Below are 17,946 nucleotides of genomic sequence, written 5' to 3' on the forward strand. Positions count from 1 at the left end.
CTGTCCTCTACCCTGTTTCTTTCCACGCTCCTCTCTCTCTTTCTGTAGATCGTATATGTGGCTCCGATGAAGGCCTTGGCAGCAGAGATGACTAATTACTTCAGTAAGCGGCTGGAACCACTGGGCATCACAGTTAAAGAACTCACTGGAGACATGCAGCTAACCAAAGGAGAGATCCTCCGAACACAGGTACACACACACACACACCATCATACTCCTACACACACTTTACAGTTAAGACAGGTAATTAAATTATATTTCTGGTCTTCCTAAAACCATCAGAGTAACTGACTGAACACAAACCAGATCCGTTCCCTGAACTGCAACAATATCCCTCCATCAGGGTCCAAGTCACCTGAGTCTCCAACATCCACCTGCTGATTGTGTTCTTTAATAAGGAAAATGTACTATAAAAGGTGTCTTTTTATTATGATTAGTTAACTCTGACCTCCTGGTTAATAACACCTCTGACCTTCTGCTTAATAACACCTCTGACCTGGTTAATTACACATCTAACCTCCCAGTTAATAAGACCTCTGGTTAACTACACTGCTGACCTTGTTAATTAAACAGAGGACCTCCTGCTTAATACAACCTCTTACCCGGTTAATAACACCTCTGACCTGGTTCATTACACCACTGACTTGGTTAATTACACAGCTGACCTCCTGGTTAATAACACCTCTTACCTGGTTAATCACACCGCTAACCTCCTGGTTAATTACACCGCTGACCTCCTGCTTAATAAAACCTCTAACCTGGTAATTCCACATCTAACCTCCCAGTTAATAACACCTCTGACCTGGTTTATTACACTACTGACTTGGTTAATTACACATTTTACCTCCCAATAAATAACACGTCTGACCTTGTTAATTACACATCTAACCTCCTGGTTAATAACACCACTGACCTGTTGGTTAATAACACCTCTTACCTGGTCAATCACACATGTAACCTGTTGGTTAATAACACCACTGACCTGTTGGTTAATAACACCACTGACCTGTTGGTTAATAACACCTCTTACCTGGTCAATCACACATGTAACCTGTTGGTTAATAACACCACTGACCTGTTGGTTAATAACACCACTGACCTGTTGGTTAATAACACCTCTTACCTGGTCAATCACACATGTAACCTGCCGGTTAATAACGCCTCTGACCTAGTTTATACCACAGCTGACCTCCTGGTTAATAACACCACTGACCTTCTGGTTAGTGGTGCACTTTGTGTTGCTTTGTACACGAAAAGTGTGCTTTATAAATAAAATTTGATTGATTGATTGATTGATTGATTGATTGATTGATTGATTGATTGATTTATCGATTTTATTCCTACAGCGGTCTTCATGCACAAAGCAAGACAAAGTGCTTTACATAATAAAAACTAATTCTGCATATTAAAAACAAAATTTAAAAGCCTTCATACACCAGAGTGAATAACAGGAAATCAAAACACACCTCATAGTAGTCTCTTTCACACCCAATCTCACACACACACACTCTCACACACATACAAACAAAGCGCATGCACACTCCCACCACACGCCCATACCCCATTCTTTACCAACATGAACTCCCATGCCTAGTTACTGTCTCTTAACTGAATCTAAGTATAAAATATCATTAGAATGAAAACATCTGGCTTGACGCAGCTGTGAGGAAATGGTATCTTGGGGATCCAGTCACACCTGAAGCCCGCCCACCCATGACCACAGAGTGTGCAACCACAGGAACCATCCAGTTTAGGCGTAGTGGTGAAACAAAGCCTCACCATAAGGTCTGTTTCTGACTTCGGGAACAACTAAGGCCAGTACCAGAAGATCTCAGGGTCCGTGAGTGTTCATAATTTTAAAGCAGATCCAATAAATAAGAAGGCCCAAGACCATTAAGACATTATATAAACATTTAAAAGAACCTTAAAATGTATCCTAAAATGCACGGGGAGCCAGTGCAGTAATGCACTACAATAAATCTGACATGTAACACGGTAATAAATGGTGAATATACTTTGTTTTTGTTGGATTGCCCTTTAAAGGACTGGAAACAATTAGTTCTGGTTCCATTTTAACAAGGGTGTAAAACATTTACATCCACTGTAGACTCAAATGTTCCTGGTTTTGTTTTTCTTTCTGTTGTTATTAATGAAACGTTTGGATTTTCCAGAGGTCTAAAAACTACTTAACTATGCTGCTGTAGGTGGTAACCACTCAGCCTGACTACCAACTACTTTAACTGGCTTTCAAAGGACTGAAAAGTCAAAAGTCCTTAGTTGATGTGTTAAAAACACCCCTGTCAGAAGGGCAGGTTAGCGGCGGCTGATAAAGAGCTACAGTACCACCAGCAGAAAGGACAACATGCACTTCTGTTATACTGTGGTGTATTTTTGCTTCAAAAATAACAATATAAGTGATTTGAAGTAGAATTTAGTTTAGACATAACTGAGAAAAACACTTTCAATCAGAACTGGTTCTGATTGAACTGACTTCAGCTAAACTTTCACAGTCTTGTCTTCCCAGTATCCATGTGATATCTGAAATACATACTGGTAGCTTGATTAGCCCCTTTGATGGAAACACGGGGATTCAAGCCCAACTGTCCACCCGACAGTCAGAAATGTAATAGAAAACGTTTTCCTGCACCATCTAACTGACTTCAGTAAGATCTCACTTAGCGTTTTGTTCTTTAATCATGGCAGTTCATGTGGCTTCTGTCTGCAGCTTTCTTCTGTTCTTTATTAAAACTTCCAGAGCAGCTCTTCCTCCACCATAATCCAGCTCCAATGATGATAAAACAGGGATTATAAGATGCACACATGGTTTTGGGTCAGCTGTCAAATATATTTTCAGTATAAAAATTTAAATAATATGAAAGTATTTGTTGATGAATAATCAGAGCATTTCTGTACTGTTTCTTTCTTAGATTAATGAGCAGGATTGTGCAGGGAGTTAGAGAGTTTGTTTTCCCTCTCCGCGTATTTAGTTAATTTCCTCTTTAGTCCTTTGTCTCAAAGCTTCCTTTCCAAAACAGTGATTTTCCCCATGAGGCTCTATTGAAGTGGATTAACACACATCTGTGGATTTCAGGCAGATATATGTGTTAAATAATAATTACAAGTTCCAATTTTATTTGTAAAGCACCAAGTCAACAAGAATAAACATGTCTTCAGCTGTGTTTTAAACCATGTATGGAGAATTTACATGTTATTGGAAGGATGATCCAGAAGTTCATTCTTCCGCAAGGTTATGCTTTCCTTTACTAACTAACCTCAACCGTAGAACAGCTAAAATCATTAGTCTATCAGAAAATCCAAGAGGTCTATAGGTAGAACCAGTAAGAAGTCGGGTGGAGGGGTGATATGTGAGCAGGACTTGGTGCAGCTGCAAAGACTGACTGATAACAAAGTAAAGACTCAGCTGGAAGACACATGCGTGCGAAGAAGCAGTGGCATGCACACAGAAACACGCTTCAGTCATATGCATGTAGCCTCATTCCTGTTGTCGGATCATGATCATGAGGTTTGTCACTTGGAATGTGCGTGGAGCTGGTTCAAGAGAAAAGAAGTTAAAATTTTTCAATAGGCAGCAGGAAATGAAGGCAGACATAGTCTTATTAAAGGAAACTCATTTATCAAACTCAACAATAGATCTTCTTTCAACAGCCCAGTTCCACACGTGTATTCAGCTTGTTATAATTCTAGCCAAAGAGGAGTAACAACTCTTATTAATAGAAGGTTAAACTTTGACATTGATAACATAATCACAGACCCAGAAAGCAGATTTATAATATTTATATTATCTATTCAAAATCTTAACTTATGTATTGCAAATATATCTGGTCCAAATGTAGATGATCCTCCTTCTTTCACTCCCTCTTCGCCTCACTCTATGGTCACTCAGATAACACACTAATTATAAGAGGTGATTTTAACATTATACTGGACAAACACAGAACCACAGGGTGTCATCGAGCCTGGAAATCCTCAGAAACTGTTAAACAGTAAATTAAGGATTTTGGTCTCTGTGATGCTTGGCGCTCTCACCATCCTACACTAAGAGAATACACCTTCTTTTCTTTAGCTCACCATTCCTATTCTAGATTAGATTCATCAAAATCCATCCATTTCCATTAGTGATCACACACCCCTATCATTCACTCTGAGAAATAAGAACCAGCAACTAGAAACTGGAGATATAATACATCATTACTTAAAGATTCTGAAAACAACAACTTGCCAGAAACTTCATCATGTGTTCTTTGGGAAGCAGAAAAAGCAGTAACGCGAGGGAAAATAATTCCCTTTTTTGTTCCATCAAAGTTAGAACTCAGAATTAAATCCCTACAGGACACTTACCATGTCTCCCCACAAGAACATGCACTGAACGGTATAAGGAAAACTAAACCTGAACTTAACAAAATAATAGATTAAAAAAAAAAAAAAAAACATAAAAAAAACACAAAATTCTTGGTACAAAGACTTTGCTTGGAGAACTTTGAACATGGCAACAAATCTGGAAGGTTCCTGACTAATCAGTTAAAAACATACAAGGAGAAAATAACCAACTCCTCTGTCAAAGATCCAGAATGAAAAAATCAACCTTGACCTTGGTAAGAAAATTCTCAAGGGGTCCAGTTATAATGACAAAGGTTCCCTGTTCAACTTACAGTAAATTTCGCCTTTACCTCTGTAAACTAAATACCATGTGCTAGAGCCAGGCTATGGAGTCTTCATGAATAAAATTATTTTGCCGTAATTTTAGACAACATGAATGCAGTACTAACGAATATATAAACACATATAGATTAAATTCTAATAAAGACTGCACAAAAAATATGCCTTTGCATGTTATTTGTACAGATTGGCTAATCAGTAGTTGAAATTACTTTTAGTGCAAGTAAAAATAAAAGAGCACTCATTCAGCAATGAACTATAAAGAACCAAGAGACTAACAGCAAAAATACAGTTAAATAAGTTCATCCTTCACGTTTTACAATTTATTGCTCAAGAGGAAACATTGTCCTGTTACATGAAGTGGTTTGTCACATAGACTAAACAGAAAGTTGATGTCACGGTAAAACCAGATTTAGTAAAGGCCCAGTGGCCAAGGGGTGGTCTGGCTGGGGCCTTCCTCTGACACTTTCTGGGCGGGTCTCGGGGTTCGTCTTGGTGTTAAGGTGGCTAGGATTTGTGCTCCGATATTTCTGCTGATCGCCTGGGAATGGGATCATCTGGAGAATCTACATACTGACTCTGTAGAGGCTGCAGTCGAAGTTCAATAGATCAAAATATTAAAACTGACACAGATGCTAAAGTTTTACTGTGAAAGTCCCAGTATCTGTACTGATACTTGGATGTCTTTTTGCTGAAACTGGTCTGTACTACAACCTTGTGTCAAAAACAGTTGGGATTAGGGCTGGGCGATTAATCGATAAAATCGATAAATCGAATTTTCCATTTCTGGCGATTTATTTTTATGAAAATCTGGATTTTTTTTTCCATAGTGAACAGCAGACTTAGCCCTTCCTCCACACCAGAACGGTGTTTGTCTGACAGATTTCCAGTGAAGTGGCCCTTTAGGGATTTAGCTGTGCGTATAACTGCAGTGAGAAATGCTGCTCTCTATGAGATGCAGAGGTCAACTGTACTCCACAGACTCTAGTTAAGAGACAACCTTCATCAGGGGAATTATTTCTGCAGTGGATCTTGTATGATAAAGATCCAGATGGAAAGAGATCACAGATGCTTTGTGTTGCATATTTCTGTGTAAGATATGAAGTCGTTTATATGGTGGAAAAACTATGACATATGCTTTATTTTTGCTGGCATTTATTTATATAAACAAATAAATGTGTTTAATAAGTTTGTTTTGTAAAAGAAGAGAAAAAAAATCTATTAAAATCAGAAATCTGATTTGGTTATAAAAAAATCTGAGATTTTATTTTTAGGCCATATCGCCCAGCCCTAGTTGGGATAAACATCTAATATGTTGTTCATGTTCTGTTGGGATTGAAGTATGGGTTAATGAGAGGTGGAAATCATTTAATTCTGTTCATATTCACATTTTAACAGAGACTCAAGTGTTTTGGAGTTGGGATTTTGTTTTCAGAGTTGATGCCCGCTGCCTCCAGAAGGCTGGCAAAATTATCCAGGATTCCTCTCACCCCGGTCACCACGTTAGATCTGTTACCGCAGGCAGGCGGTACAGATCAGCCACTGCAAGGACAAACTGGTTCAGGGACAGTTTTTACCCCACAGCAGTAAGAACCCTGAACTCAGGGTTGAGTAGATGATAGTTCCACTTCGTGCCTTAATAAGCTACCTCATGTGTCTTTATTTAAAATAAGAAAAATATAATATATATTATACATTATGCTCTGCATAGTTTTACTTTATTTTATTTGATCTTATTTTTACTCTATTTCATCTTATTTACTATATGTTGTATTTTGTCTTGTATGTATATCTATGTATGTTATGGATCTATGTTAAAAGCAGCATTTTCCGTGCATTTAATGGTATTACCATGGTTACAAAACAGTAAAGACAAAATTAAGAATTAATTTTTTATCAAAAAAGATCAAACATATGGCCTGAGGGCCAAAACTGGCCCACCAGAGGGTCTAATCTGGCCCAGTCGCTGGATTAATTTGGTAAATATGAAAATGGCTGAATATAACTAATATTTTAATTAAAACTGTAATGGCTAATCTGTCCATATAAGGTTTCATGTTCTGTTTAAATGTAAAACATTTCCAAGGCAGTTCCATCTTTTTATCTTTCGATAAAGTTGACTTCAGTTTGTTTGATGAGGTGAGTCAGTTCAGGTGGTCTGGACTACTACATACATGTTGAAATGTATCCATATGTGCATTTCTAAATACTTCTAGATGCGGAAAATTATGGATTATGCTAGATTTTTCACTTCCAGACACCTGGGATTAAATGTTTGGTGATTTTATTATATATAATATGGGTGTGTGTGTGTGTGTGTGTGTGTGTGTGATAGAAATAATAAAAATTAAGAGAGTAAAATATGTCATTAAATAAAACGTGAATGCGTAACTGAGGCAAAATATTGCTGGAACTTATTTTTCTCTAGAAATTTCAGTTCGTTGAACTAAAATGGGTTCGACCCCCTGGTCTAGAGGCATGACATGTGCTGGTTGAAAAGCACCACTCTCATTTACAAATTGTCTGCTGAGACCAGGCTCAGGATTTGTATAAAAGCTGCTTTCTTGACTCGGGTCATATTTGTGATATTTACGTTTGGACTTTCTGCTTTGAATGAAATCTGTGCTGCAGCGTCCACACATTAACCGTTTAGCTTCACAACTCATAAAACATGGCTGCACAGCTGCCTTTTTTTAACTACGCACGCTATAATACATGACAGCTTTTACAGTCAGGATTAAACCGTAAAAACCTCAGTGAACCGTTAAGTTGTGTGTTACAGCAGGGCATGACCCAGCAGAAACACGACATTGTGCTGACACAGTCGGTTGGTTCTTTCTTTCTTTTTCCCCAATTAAGCAGTCGCAGTGGAAAGTTTTGCATATTCAGTTGATAAGTTTAATTTTCCAGTCAATAGGATGTTTTTACTTCTGATGAATAATTAATGGATTGCTGAAGCAGCTCAGTAATAATCAGCAGAGCTTTGTTTGTATGTTTGAGGGTTTTTTAGTGGTGGAGTGTGTGAGACGTGAGAAGGAGGTTGGATTTTTCACAGAGATGAAAAGTGAAGGTAGGGCATGTATTTGGATGGAGAGCCTGGTTCCTGCAGCTGGTTGGGAAACATGCATATCTATTAAATCCAAAAGAGTGGGATTTGAAAGATTGCACAGCTTAAAGTTAAAGTTGATAAGCCTTGAGGCACTTAGAAATACAAAAAAAGAAGGTTTAGGTTTGGTGTCTATAGAGGAAATGAGGCCAATTCCAGCTAATCTGGAGGTGTTGTAAAGTTTCCACTTAGTCGGGTCATATGAAAAGATTTCCCAGAGAGAATGATTAGTCAGATTCACGGCAGCTCTGCAGCCCTCTTTCTCGGCTCCATTTAGCTTTGTTCACCTTCTTTCTCTGGTTTCTCACTTTTGACCGAGTTACTTCCAGCACATTTAGACAAAGAGTCAGAGAGAGAAGCTCAGTGTGCATCTCCAGGAGTCCGGAGTGGTCAGGATGCACCGCTCTCTAGCCTTGGTCGTCTTCTGTTTATCCTCTAAGTCCTTTCATCAGGTCCTTTTGATGTTTCTAGTGGAGTCAGGTTCTGGCATGGCTTCAACCACATGCACCGTGCACGAGGAAAGCAGTGCACACTCCAGCAATTACTGTAGGAACAGTTACATGTTACATACACATAAGTGAAAAATAGGAGAGCAAAAATAATAGTTGTGTCTTATATCTGATACTTTTCTGGGCTGATAGGAATGAGAGATCTCTGCTAAGCTCTACTTTAAATCTGGTATATTTCAGCCAAGGTCAGCTAAAGCCTGGTACACACATAACGTTTTTTTTAATCTTATGAGATTTTTTTATCTGGGCGCGACCTCACATGTAACGATAGAAAATCAAGCATTTAACAGTGTTGATCGTGCTGTGTGTGGTGGCCCTGATAATCTCATCACAGAGCAACACATAACAACGCTGTCCCACAACTCATCTACAATCTAGTCCTCCGAGCCGGACATCTCACCTGACCAAATGTGATCTAACAAAAAAGAAGAACCATAGCAACAACTGGCAAATAAGAAAAGAAGAAGAACCATAGTTACAACCAGAAAACACAACACATGTATGGAAGAGGATATATACGACGAGGGAATGATGGTGGTCTTGGGACTGTTGTTAACAGAAAAAGCCAGAACTGAAAAAAATAACGGACTGGAGACGACATGAACCCGGACTTTATTTACTTTCTTGCTCCCCAGCCAGCTCGCTCTCTGATTGGTTACATTCCATACCACATCACCATCCACGCAGTCACAATGCACAAGTCGTCGGCGTTCCTCGGACATCGGCTCTGAAATATTGAACATGTTCAATATTTCCAATTGTCGGCTATGAGCGGATTATCGGGACAAATCTGCCCATAACACACCATAGACCAAATGATAATTGTACAGAAAAATCTCATAAGAGTCAGGATAGTGGTCAGGAAGAGGAAAAATCGGGACAAAAACATCCAAAAAAACCTTTGTGTGTACCATCTCAGAGAGTCCAGTTACAGCCCCAGGTCTGAAATAGTCAGGTCTCTGTGTAAAATGTAATTTAAAAAGAATGCAATGATTTCAATGTCTCATCAACTTATATTTTATTCCCAGAAGAACATAAACAACATACCAGATGATGAAACTGAGCCATTTTACCATTAGATGGAAAATATGAGCTGATAGTGAATCTGATGGCAGCAACACGTCTGTAAAAAGTTGTTCCAGGGTGATGTTTAGCATGGTGTAGCATCATAGACTGTATATAAAAGGTGGGCGGAGCCTCCGTGACATCACCCATGGGTGAAGCTCGTTGGGCGGTTCCTACCATCGGCATCTTGGCAGCGTCACGCCTGCCATCACTCCTGGAAAATACAAAATTGAGCAAAGTGGCGGAGCTGAGAGGGGGGCTGTGAGCGTGGAGGTGGATGATTGACATTTATCAAACTCCGAGCTGCCTGTAGCTAAGAGCTAACTGAGCCTACTCGGCTCTAACATGAGCTAACTGGCTAATGAAGGTAGGTGGGCTAAAGATAAGGCGCACTGTTAGCCGGCTAAAAGCCACGGTTGTGCTACACTCTTCACTCTTGCCATGGATATTGGATACCTGTCAATCAAAAGGACACGCCCCTAATTATGTTGAATTTCAAGATTAAATAACATCCAAACGGGTGAGTTAGAAAAAAATTCACCTCCCTCATAGTTGTCATGAAGGTAAACTTGACCTATTAAACCTAAAATGGATTTTTGTACCAGGCTTTAAACATGATTATTTCTCTTGTGAAGTTGGTCTTTTTAACATGGGAGTCTGTGGGGATTGACTCTGTTTTGGAACCAGCCCCTAGCGGATAAAAGGGGTGAACTGCAATTTTTTGCACTTCCACATAGGTTTCACTTTTTACCGGCGGAGGTTGCCGCTTGTGTAGCATCCCCTCTTTATCTAACATGTCTGGAAACGTCTGGGAAGTGAGAAGACCAGTTGTCCCATTCTGGTCTGATGCAGGATTCTAGCTGCTCTACAGTCCTGGACCTTGGTTGCTGGGTTTCTGCTTCCATGATGCTCCAGATGTTGTGTACTGGTGAAAGGTCTGGACTGCAGGCAGGCCAGTTCAGCAGCCGGACTCTTCTCCTGTGAAGCCATGCTGCTGTGATGGATGCAGGATGTGGTTCAGCATCATCTTGCTGAAATCTGCAAGTCCTTCCCTGAAAGAGACGTCGTCTGGATGGGAGCAGATGTTGCTCTAAAACCTCCATGTACTTTTCAGCATTGATGGAGCTTCACAGATGTGGAAGCTGCCCACGTCATAGGCACTAATGCAGCCCCATCCCATCAGAGATGCAGCTTTTCACCTGTCCACTGATAACAAGCTGGATGCTCCCTCTCCTCTTTAGTCTGCAGGACACGCCGTCCATGCTTTCCACAAACTAGTTCACATCTTCATCCAGGTTTCCTCTTTGCCTCAGACCATTTTAAATGAGCTTTGGTCCAGAGACGACGGAGCTGGTTCTGGATCCTGTTCACATCTGGCTTCTTTTCTGCATGATGGAGCTTTAACCTGCATTTGTGGATTTGCCATTTGTTCACAGAGAGTGGTTTCTGGAAGTCTTTCTGAGTCCATGCAGTGGTTTCCAGTAGAGAATCATGTCTGCTTTTAATGCAGACGATCACCAGCATCCGACTTTGTCCCATCGACACAGAGATTCCTCCGGATTCTCTGAATCTTGTGATAATATTTTACACTGTAGATGGTGGATCTTCAAAGTCTGAGGAACATTTTTCTGAAAATGTTTCACAACTTTTTAATCCACCTGGCACCAGGATGGTTTAATATATTTGTTCTTAATGGAATATTCCATGGAGGATGTCCGGCTCATCAGGATTGGTTATTTGCTTCTGGTGTGAAGTCGTGGTTGGTAAGCGTATTTGTAGAGCCCAGCTAAGGTTAAGAGATGAAACGTTATTGTTTTTCTCACCTGTAAAACACTAAGTGGAGTTGGAGTGAGCTGTTTGATATGTTTATGTCTGTTAGTTTGGATGTGGTCTTGTGGGTCTCTTGGACTTTCTGCTGGTTTCAAACCTTCTTCTTCTGCATTGAAAATGTGCAGTTTTATCCCTGTCACACTTTAATCCCCACTGAAAAGAAGAAAAGAGCAGTTATTACCGTTGTGATGTTTGCTCATATGAATCTAACTGTAAGTGTATTCTCCTGGGGGCTAAATATAAAGACACACTCATATATCCAGTCCTACATGCTGCATTTTCTCATTACAGACAGCCTGTTAACATATCGCAGTCCAGTAAATCTCTCTCTCTCTCTCTCTCTCTCTCTCTCTCTCTCTCTCTCTCTAACCTCCCCACTCCATCTTCCTCCCACCTGCCTCATCCACCCACGTCCCTCCACTCTCCATGGCTGCGATGGTTACCATGGCAACAGAAAGGGTTTGGAGAGATCCTGCCATATTGATGCCAGTATGAAGGTGGGAGGCATCCTGGGACTTCCAGGCCCTCTTCCTTTTCCGTCCACAGAGGAAATATCAGTTAATCACATCAAAGAAAGGAGCTTCCACACAGAGAGTCCCTCAGATCAGGACGGACATTAGGAAGGTGTCAGAAAGTGTCGTTTAGCCAGGTTTACCTCTGTAGACTGGAGAATATATAAATAAATAAATAAATGTGGAAAATGTGAAGGTAGAAACTGACCTGGTGTAAATTACACTAATAAAATGATGGTTAGGTGGTTAGAAACAGGATCCTTGTTACCATACCATTTTATTTGTAAAGCACTTTACAAACAACAGTGGACCAAAGTGCTGTACAATGAATTAAATAGATAAAATAAAGCATAAAGACCGCACAAATAAAAAAACAAGGCTATAAGGCTATAAATGACCACATAGAAGCTACGAGAAATTTAAAATAACACAAGTACATACAAAGCCCTCCTTGAAAGCCAGAGTGAAAGTGTGCTTTTAAATGAGACTTAAAAACAACAAGAGAGGAAGCTTGTCTGACCTGCAGTGGGAGCTCTTTCCATATTTTAGGAGCTAAAACTGAAAAGGCTCTGTCTCCCCTGGATGTATAAAATGTTTTTGGGACAGTTACAAGCATCTGGTCAGCAGCGTTTTGTACCAGCTGTAGGCACGAAACGGAAGCCTAGCTAATTCCAATAAAAACAGAGTTACGATATTCCAAGCGAGAGTTAATAAAAGCATGGATAACTTTCTCTAGGTGACAGCCGCCTTAACTGAAAGAAGCAGGACTTTACCACAGCACTGACTTGTGAGTCGAGTTTTAGGCTGGGGTTCATTTTTACACCTAAGTTTGTGATGTTGGATTTTTCATGTGGTGCCAGAGAGGAAAAGTCAAAAGAAGGGGCACAGCTGGAGCCACTGGATTTAAACAGCATGACCTCTGTTTTTTTTTTCATTAAAATTGAGGAAATTCAGAGCCAACCATCCCCAGATCTCATCTCTTGAGAGAATCAAGAAGAGGCTGAACAGAACACTTTAAAGGGAAAGAGACCTGACAGTCATCAGCATATAAGTGAAATGGCATGTCATGCTTTCCAAGAATAACACCAAGTGGCAGCAAATAAAAGGAGAACAAGAGAGGACCGAGAATGGAGCCCTGTGGCATCCTCCAGTGGAGGGCAGCAGAAGCAGAGGTAAAATCATCCATCACGACACACAAACTCTGATCAGAGAGGGTGGACCAGAGCCATTGCAGAGCTGAGCCAATGATGCACTGCTTCCGCCTGGAGAGGAGAATGTCATGGCCCACTGAGTCGAAAATAGCTGTTAAATCTAAAAGCACAAGTAAAATACAGTCTCCAGAATCCATTGCTAAAATGTCATTAAGAAACCTTAAAAGAGCTGATTCAGTACTGTTTATGCTTTAAACCCAGACAGGAACACTTACAAAATGTTATATTCATCCAGGACAAGAGGATTTTTTGGATTTTGGACAAAAAAGGTAACTTTAGATTAACCTTAAAATTGGACAAAGCAGAAGGGTTAAGGCTCGATTTATTAAGCTAAGGTTGTACCACAACATGTTTAAAATTGCTCGGCACTACACTAGAGGTTAAACTACTGTTAATATGAAGAACAGAGGGACCAGTAGGAAAATCCTCCTTAAGAAGACGTGGAGGAACAATGTCACAAGGAGACTTCTTACTATTAACCAGCTTCTATAACGTGGAAAAAAATAGGGTATTTTTTTTAAATTAGGCTCAAATCTGTTCCCAAACTCTACATGATCACCTGATGTTACTGTCTGAACAGTGTCAGACTGATCGACCTGCTCAAATCTTTATTTGTGGAAAAATATCTTGGTTCGACCAAGCACACAGGTGGGTTGTGACATTACTGCAGACCACCTGCTGACTTAATTGTTTCTGGGAAGGCTGACGGGTAGCAATGAGCATCATTAAATGGTCTCATGAATAACTAGTGGAAGTTGGTGATGACGATTTTCTTCAAACAATCATGCACATTCAGTCATGAATTTTAAGTAAGATACATTAATAATAAAAAATACTAATAAAACTGAATTTATTCCATTTGTGATAAATATGTCCACATAAAAATCCACCTCATGAATATCAAGCTAATCATGTGGTCGCCAGCAACTCTTTAAATGCTGCAGGAAATGTCAGTGGTCTCCGTATGCTAGGCATGTCTAAGCTGGAGGATTAACACTGGGAAAATAGACGTTAATCTATAAACCTGACAGGGAGTGACGAATACACAAAATGTCTGACAACCTGAGAAATGTTTTCTGTGAATACTGACAATAAATCTTGTGTACGTTCCTCCGGCTTGTTCTGTGTTTACACGCCAAAATCCAAAAACTGCTGTTAATAAACGAATAAGGAACAACGATCAGCTGTAGGATTAATTACATGTCTGCATACTCCAGTAACACTGCAGATGACAAGTTACTTCATTCAACCAGGTCATAAGTCAACAAACAATTTGATTTTAAATTATGTTTATAACATGATAAAAATAGGTGTCTGTCATATTTCTATGCAGGTCAGTTTTGTTCTAGACAAATTTTTCATGCAGCTTGTTTTCTCTCAACAAAGTGCTTCGACCGCACTGTGGGACCTGCCAGATTTGATGATGGTGGTGACCATGTTATTATTATATTTGTGGTTATCAAGTTTCATGCAGTTGATGTTCCTGAAATTAAATCTCTTCCAGACAAGGCCTATTTTTCTGCCTCCTGTCTGAAATGACATACCTACAATACATGTAAGTAAAGTAATCCTAGGAATGAGTAAAGTAATCCTAGGAATGAGTAAAGTAGTATCTGAGGAGGAACGGTGCTACAGTAGAAGGTAAAAGTGAACCTGAGCAGGTTTCCAGGTGTTTAATAGAGGTGTTACGCAGGTAAATATCACAGGAAGCCATTTGATGATGATGATGATGATGGACGCCTTTCTCAATGGTCAGAGTCAGGAGAATCCAGGGCCCCACATTCACCTTAGAAACACAAGAAAGAAGGGAAGTCCGAGATAGCCTATGATAGGAAGAGAGAATACTTCACTATAAAACCTTCTTCATCTCCATGGAAACCAGCAGGACCTTCATCATTCATTTCAAACAAAGGCAGAGTCAGAACACATTAATAGAGTTTTAGAGCTGGAATCTAACTTTTCACCACAAAACAGCAACAGTAAGACCTGATTCTGACGTCTTACGAGACAAACGTCTCTGGAACCAGCAGAGTCTCTGCTGTCATGTGACTCCTTGTTTGTGAGGAGAAATTAGCAGAAGCTCTAAAGAGCTGTTCTCATGCTTTTCTTACATTCCCATATAACTGCTTGGGGTTTGAACTGTGTTTCTCCCCATCATGTTGCTATGCTACATGTTAGCATTGCTGCTTCCTGGTGTGTGCAAACGTCTGAAATGTACGATCTCGTGCTGCCCCCTGTAGAAGGGGGTCTAGTTAAGAAGATGTTAAACTGATGATGGATTTTGGTGTGATGAGGACATGTGGTTGTTCATAAATAGGTTTTTGATGCCAGTTCTTTGAGCTCCTGAACACTCCACTGATTTAAACATCATAAAATGTGAGGGAAGTGTTTGTGTTTGTGCCTTTCTCAACTAAAATCTAATTATTTTCATCCCTGTTAACATGAAGTGAGTTAAAATGCAGCAGCCTCAGAATTAGAAGTGAGTTTTGGAGTCGATCCAAAACCTTTTGACATGCCTAAAAACGACTCTCCACAGATTTATTAATCCCACCTACACAGAAGCCGGTTTTCATCATGCCTGCTGCACTTATTTAATAAAATCAGCTCTTAAATGCTAATATTGCTCCTTTTTTCAGGTTTGTGAACCAGCTCTCTGATTTAACTGTAAGTAACAATAACTTAAATAATCTCCTATGAAACAGTGAGTATCGCTGGATTAAAAGGATTGATTTCAGTCCCGCTACCTTCAGTTGATAAATAGGCTAAATAGCATAATTCAGCCAAACAATAGCATGTTTTTCTACTGTTTTTTGTGTGTACTTGCTAAGCAATTATAAAAGCACTTTAGTCTGTGCTCCATTTGCTAGAGCCTCCATTTAGATTAACCAGTAAGTCCAATTAGGAGCAAGCGCTTCCCTCTCTGTGAGCATGCCAGTCTCTAATGGCTGGGCACATTGATTTAAATTCAAACTAGAGGCGATTTAATGAACTGTTTTTTATAGGATGAGTTTAATAGGAATTTGCAGAGCCCTGGACAGGTTGCCAAACAGTTCACACACGATTAATTATGCATTGTAGTGTTTTTCTGGAAACAAGAGAATAAAACTGCACTGGAATTATTTGCACTAAACAATGTGCTGAGAGGGTGTCTGCTGACATTTGATACAGATAATGTGTTGATACTGTTGGATATAATTAGTCTGTGAGGAATGCCAAAACAACAGCAGACATGCTGACTGTTGCACACACACAGAAACACGGTCATCTCTGGGAATCGTAGGCTGATATTAGCTAACCCCGGCCGTAACGCAGGCTTGTGGGCGATGTTCCACGTCTGCTGTCATGGCTGCTCGTGCCGGTGATTCGGTGCTGTAATGAGCAGAGCTACAGGCTATTTGATGTTGATGAGCCATGAAGCTGACATCATAATCTGGACAGATTGTGTCATCATGGAAACGGTAGTCATGTTTTATTCTGTCTGGAGTTACACACTGGATCAAGTCATTCCGAACAACCAGCTGGAGACAAAGCTCCATCGCTGCCATCTTTAGGCTGCTGTAGAAGATGGAGGCAGGGAAACGGGTCATAGATCATACCTCTGAAACATCACTGGAGTCTTAAACCCAACCAGCCTCATAAGGGCTGATAACATGACAGGACAACAGTGTTTATTTAGGACAAAGGGAACAAACACACTTCTCTGTTTTACTGTTTTTACTCAGGCATAGTAACAGACTCAGGGAATCCACTGTTGATAGTGAATCTGATGCAGCAACAAGTCTGTAAAAAGTTGGAACAAAAGCAACAAAAGGCTGGAAAAGTAACTGGTACAAACCAGAAACACCTGGAGGAGCATTTGACAACTAATCGGGTTAATTGGCAACAGGTCAGTAACATGACTGGGTGTTTCAGAGAGGCAGAGTCTCTCACTTGGAAAGATGGACAGGGGTTCACCAACCTGAGACACACTGGCTCTAAAACCGTGGAACGATTTCAGAAAAATGTTCCTCAGACTTTGAAGATCCACCATCTGCAGTGTAGAATATCATCAGAAGATTCAGAGAATCAGGAGGAATCTCTGTGTGCATGTGACAAGGCTGGATGCTGGTGATCGTCTGCAGTAAAAGCAGACATGATTCTCTACTGGAAACCACTGCATGGACTCAGGAAGACTTCCAGAAACCACTGTCTGTGAACACAGTTCACCCTGAAATCCACAAATACAGGTTAAAGCTCCATCATGCAGAGAAGAAGCCAGATGTGAACAAGATCCAGAACCAGCTCCACGGTTTTTAATTACCTTCGGGTCACACACTGTTCTTTTTAGTTTTAGTTTTAAAGTGTCTGAGCAGCTGATTTCACAGAATTTCTGGATTAATGCATGGTTCTGTCAGCTGTGTTTATGGGATTTTATTTAACATATTAAATGTTTTCAGATGTTAGTGACGACTCCAGAGAAGTGGGATGTGGTGACCAGGAAGAGTGTGGGAGATGTGGCGCTTTCCCAGATTGTCCGTCTGCTGATCTTAGATGAAGTTCATCTTCTCCATGAAGATCGAGGACCCGTGCTGGAGAGTCTGGTTGCCAGGACCATCAGACAGGTTAGTGCTACTTCCTGTTTGCATCGACCTGTAAGTCTGGATGTAAGTTCGTGCAGCTTCCTGCTTTCTCTAGATTTAACCTGAGTCAGAGCCTCGGTGTCGGTTTGAACAGCATTATTCATGCATGGATATTAATTCAGTTTTCTGCTAACTTCAGCTGAAACCTACATTTAGGATTCTTTAAACTCTCTCTTAGCATTGTTATTTTTTGCTGAGAGACTTTAAAACCTGAACAATATAATTCAGAGTTTGCAGTTCAGACAGACCTGATGTAAGAACTCCAAGTTTTTCTTCATGCCTTCGCTTTTATCATAATCAGTGTCCCAGGAGTGGTGGTGTGTAGCTCTGTGGGGTGAATTGTAATGGATAGCTTCCACTTTAGGTGATCTGCAGGAGATTTCCAGGCATTTCTATCCCGTCCAGGAGGTTCACAAT

At 40.2% G+C, this 17,946-nt stretch overlaps 1 protein-coding gene across 3 annotated transcripts in view; it reads left to right on the top strand.

Annotated features, from left to right (window-relative positions):
- ascc3 (activating signal cointegrator 1 complex subunit 3) overlaps positions 1–17,946 on the top strand; it is a 193,878-nt gene that overhangs the window by 86,865 nt on the left and 89,067 nt on the right. For all 3 annotated transcript variants that reach the window (XM_041987327.1, XM_041987328.1, XM_041987330.1), the window contains exons 10-11: positions 49–189; positions 17,347–17,511. In XM_041987327.1, coding sequence (XP_041843261.1) covers positions 49–189; positions 17,347–17,511 — 306 coding nt within the window. The remainder of the gene's footprint in view (positions 1–48; positions 190–17,346; positions 17,512–17,946) is intronic.

This window comes from Melanotaenia boesemani, chromosome 6 (genome assembly GCF_017639745.1).
Source record: "Melanotaenia boesemani isolate fMelBoe1 chromosome 6, fMelBoe1.pri, whole genome shotgun sequence".
NCBI classification, from domain to species: domain Eukaryota; kingdom Metazoa; phylum Chordata; class Actinopteri; order Atheriniformes; family Melanotaeniidae; genus Melanotaenia; species Melanotaenia boesemani.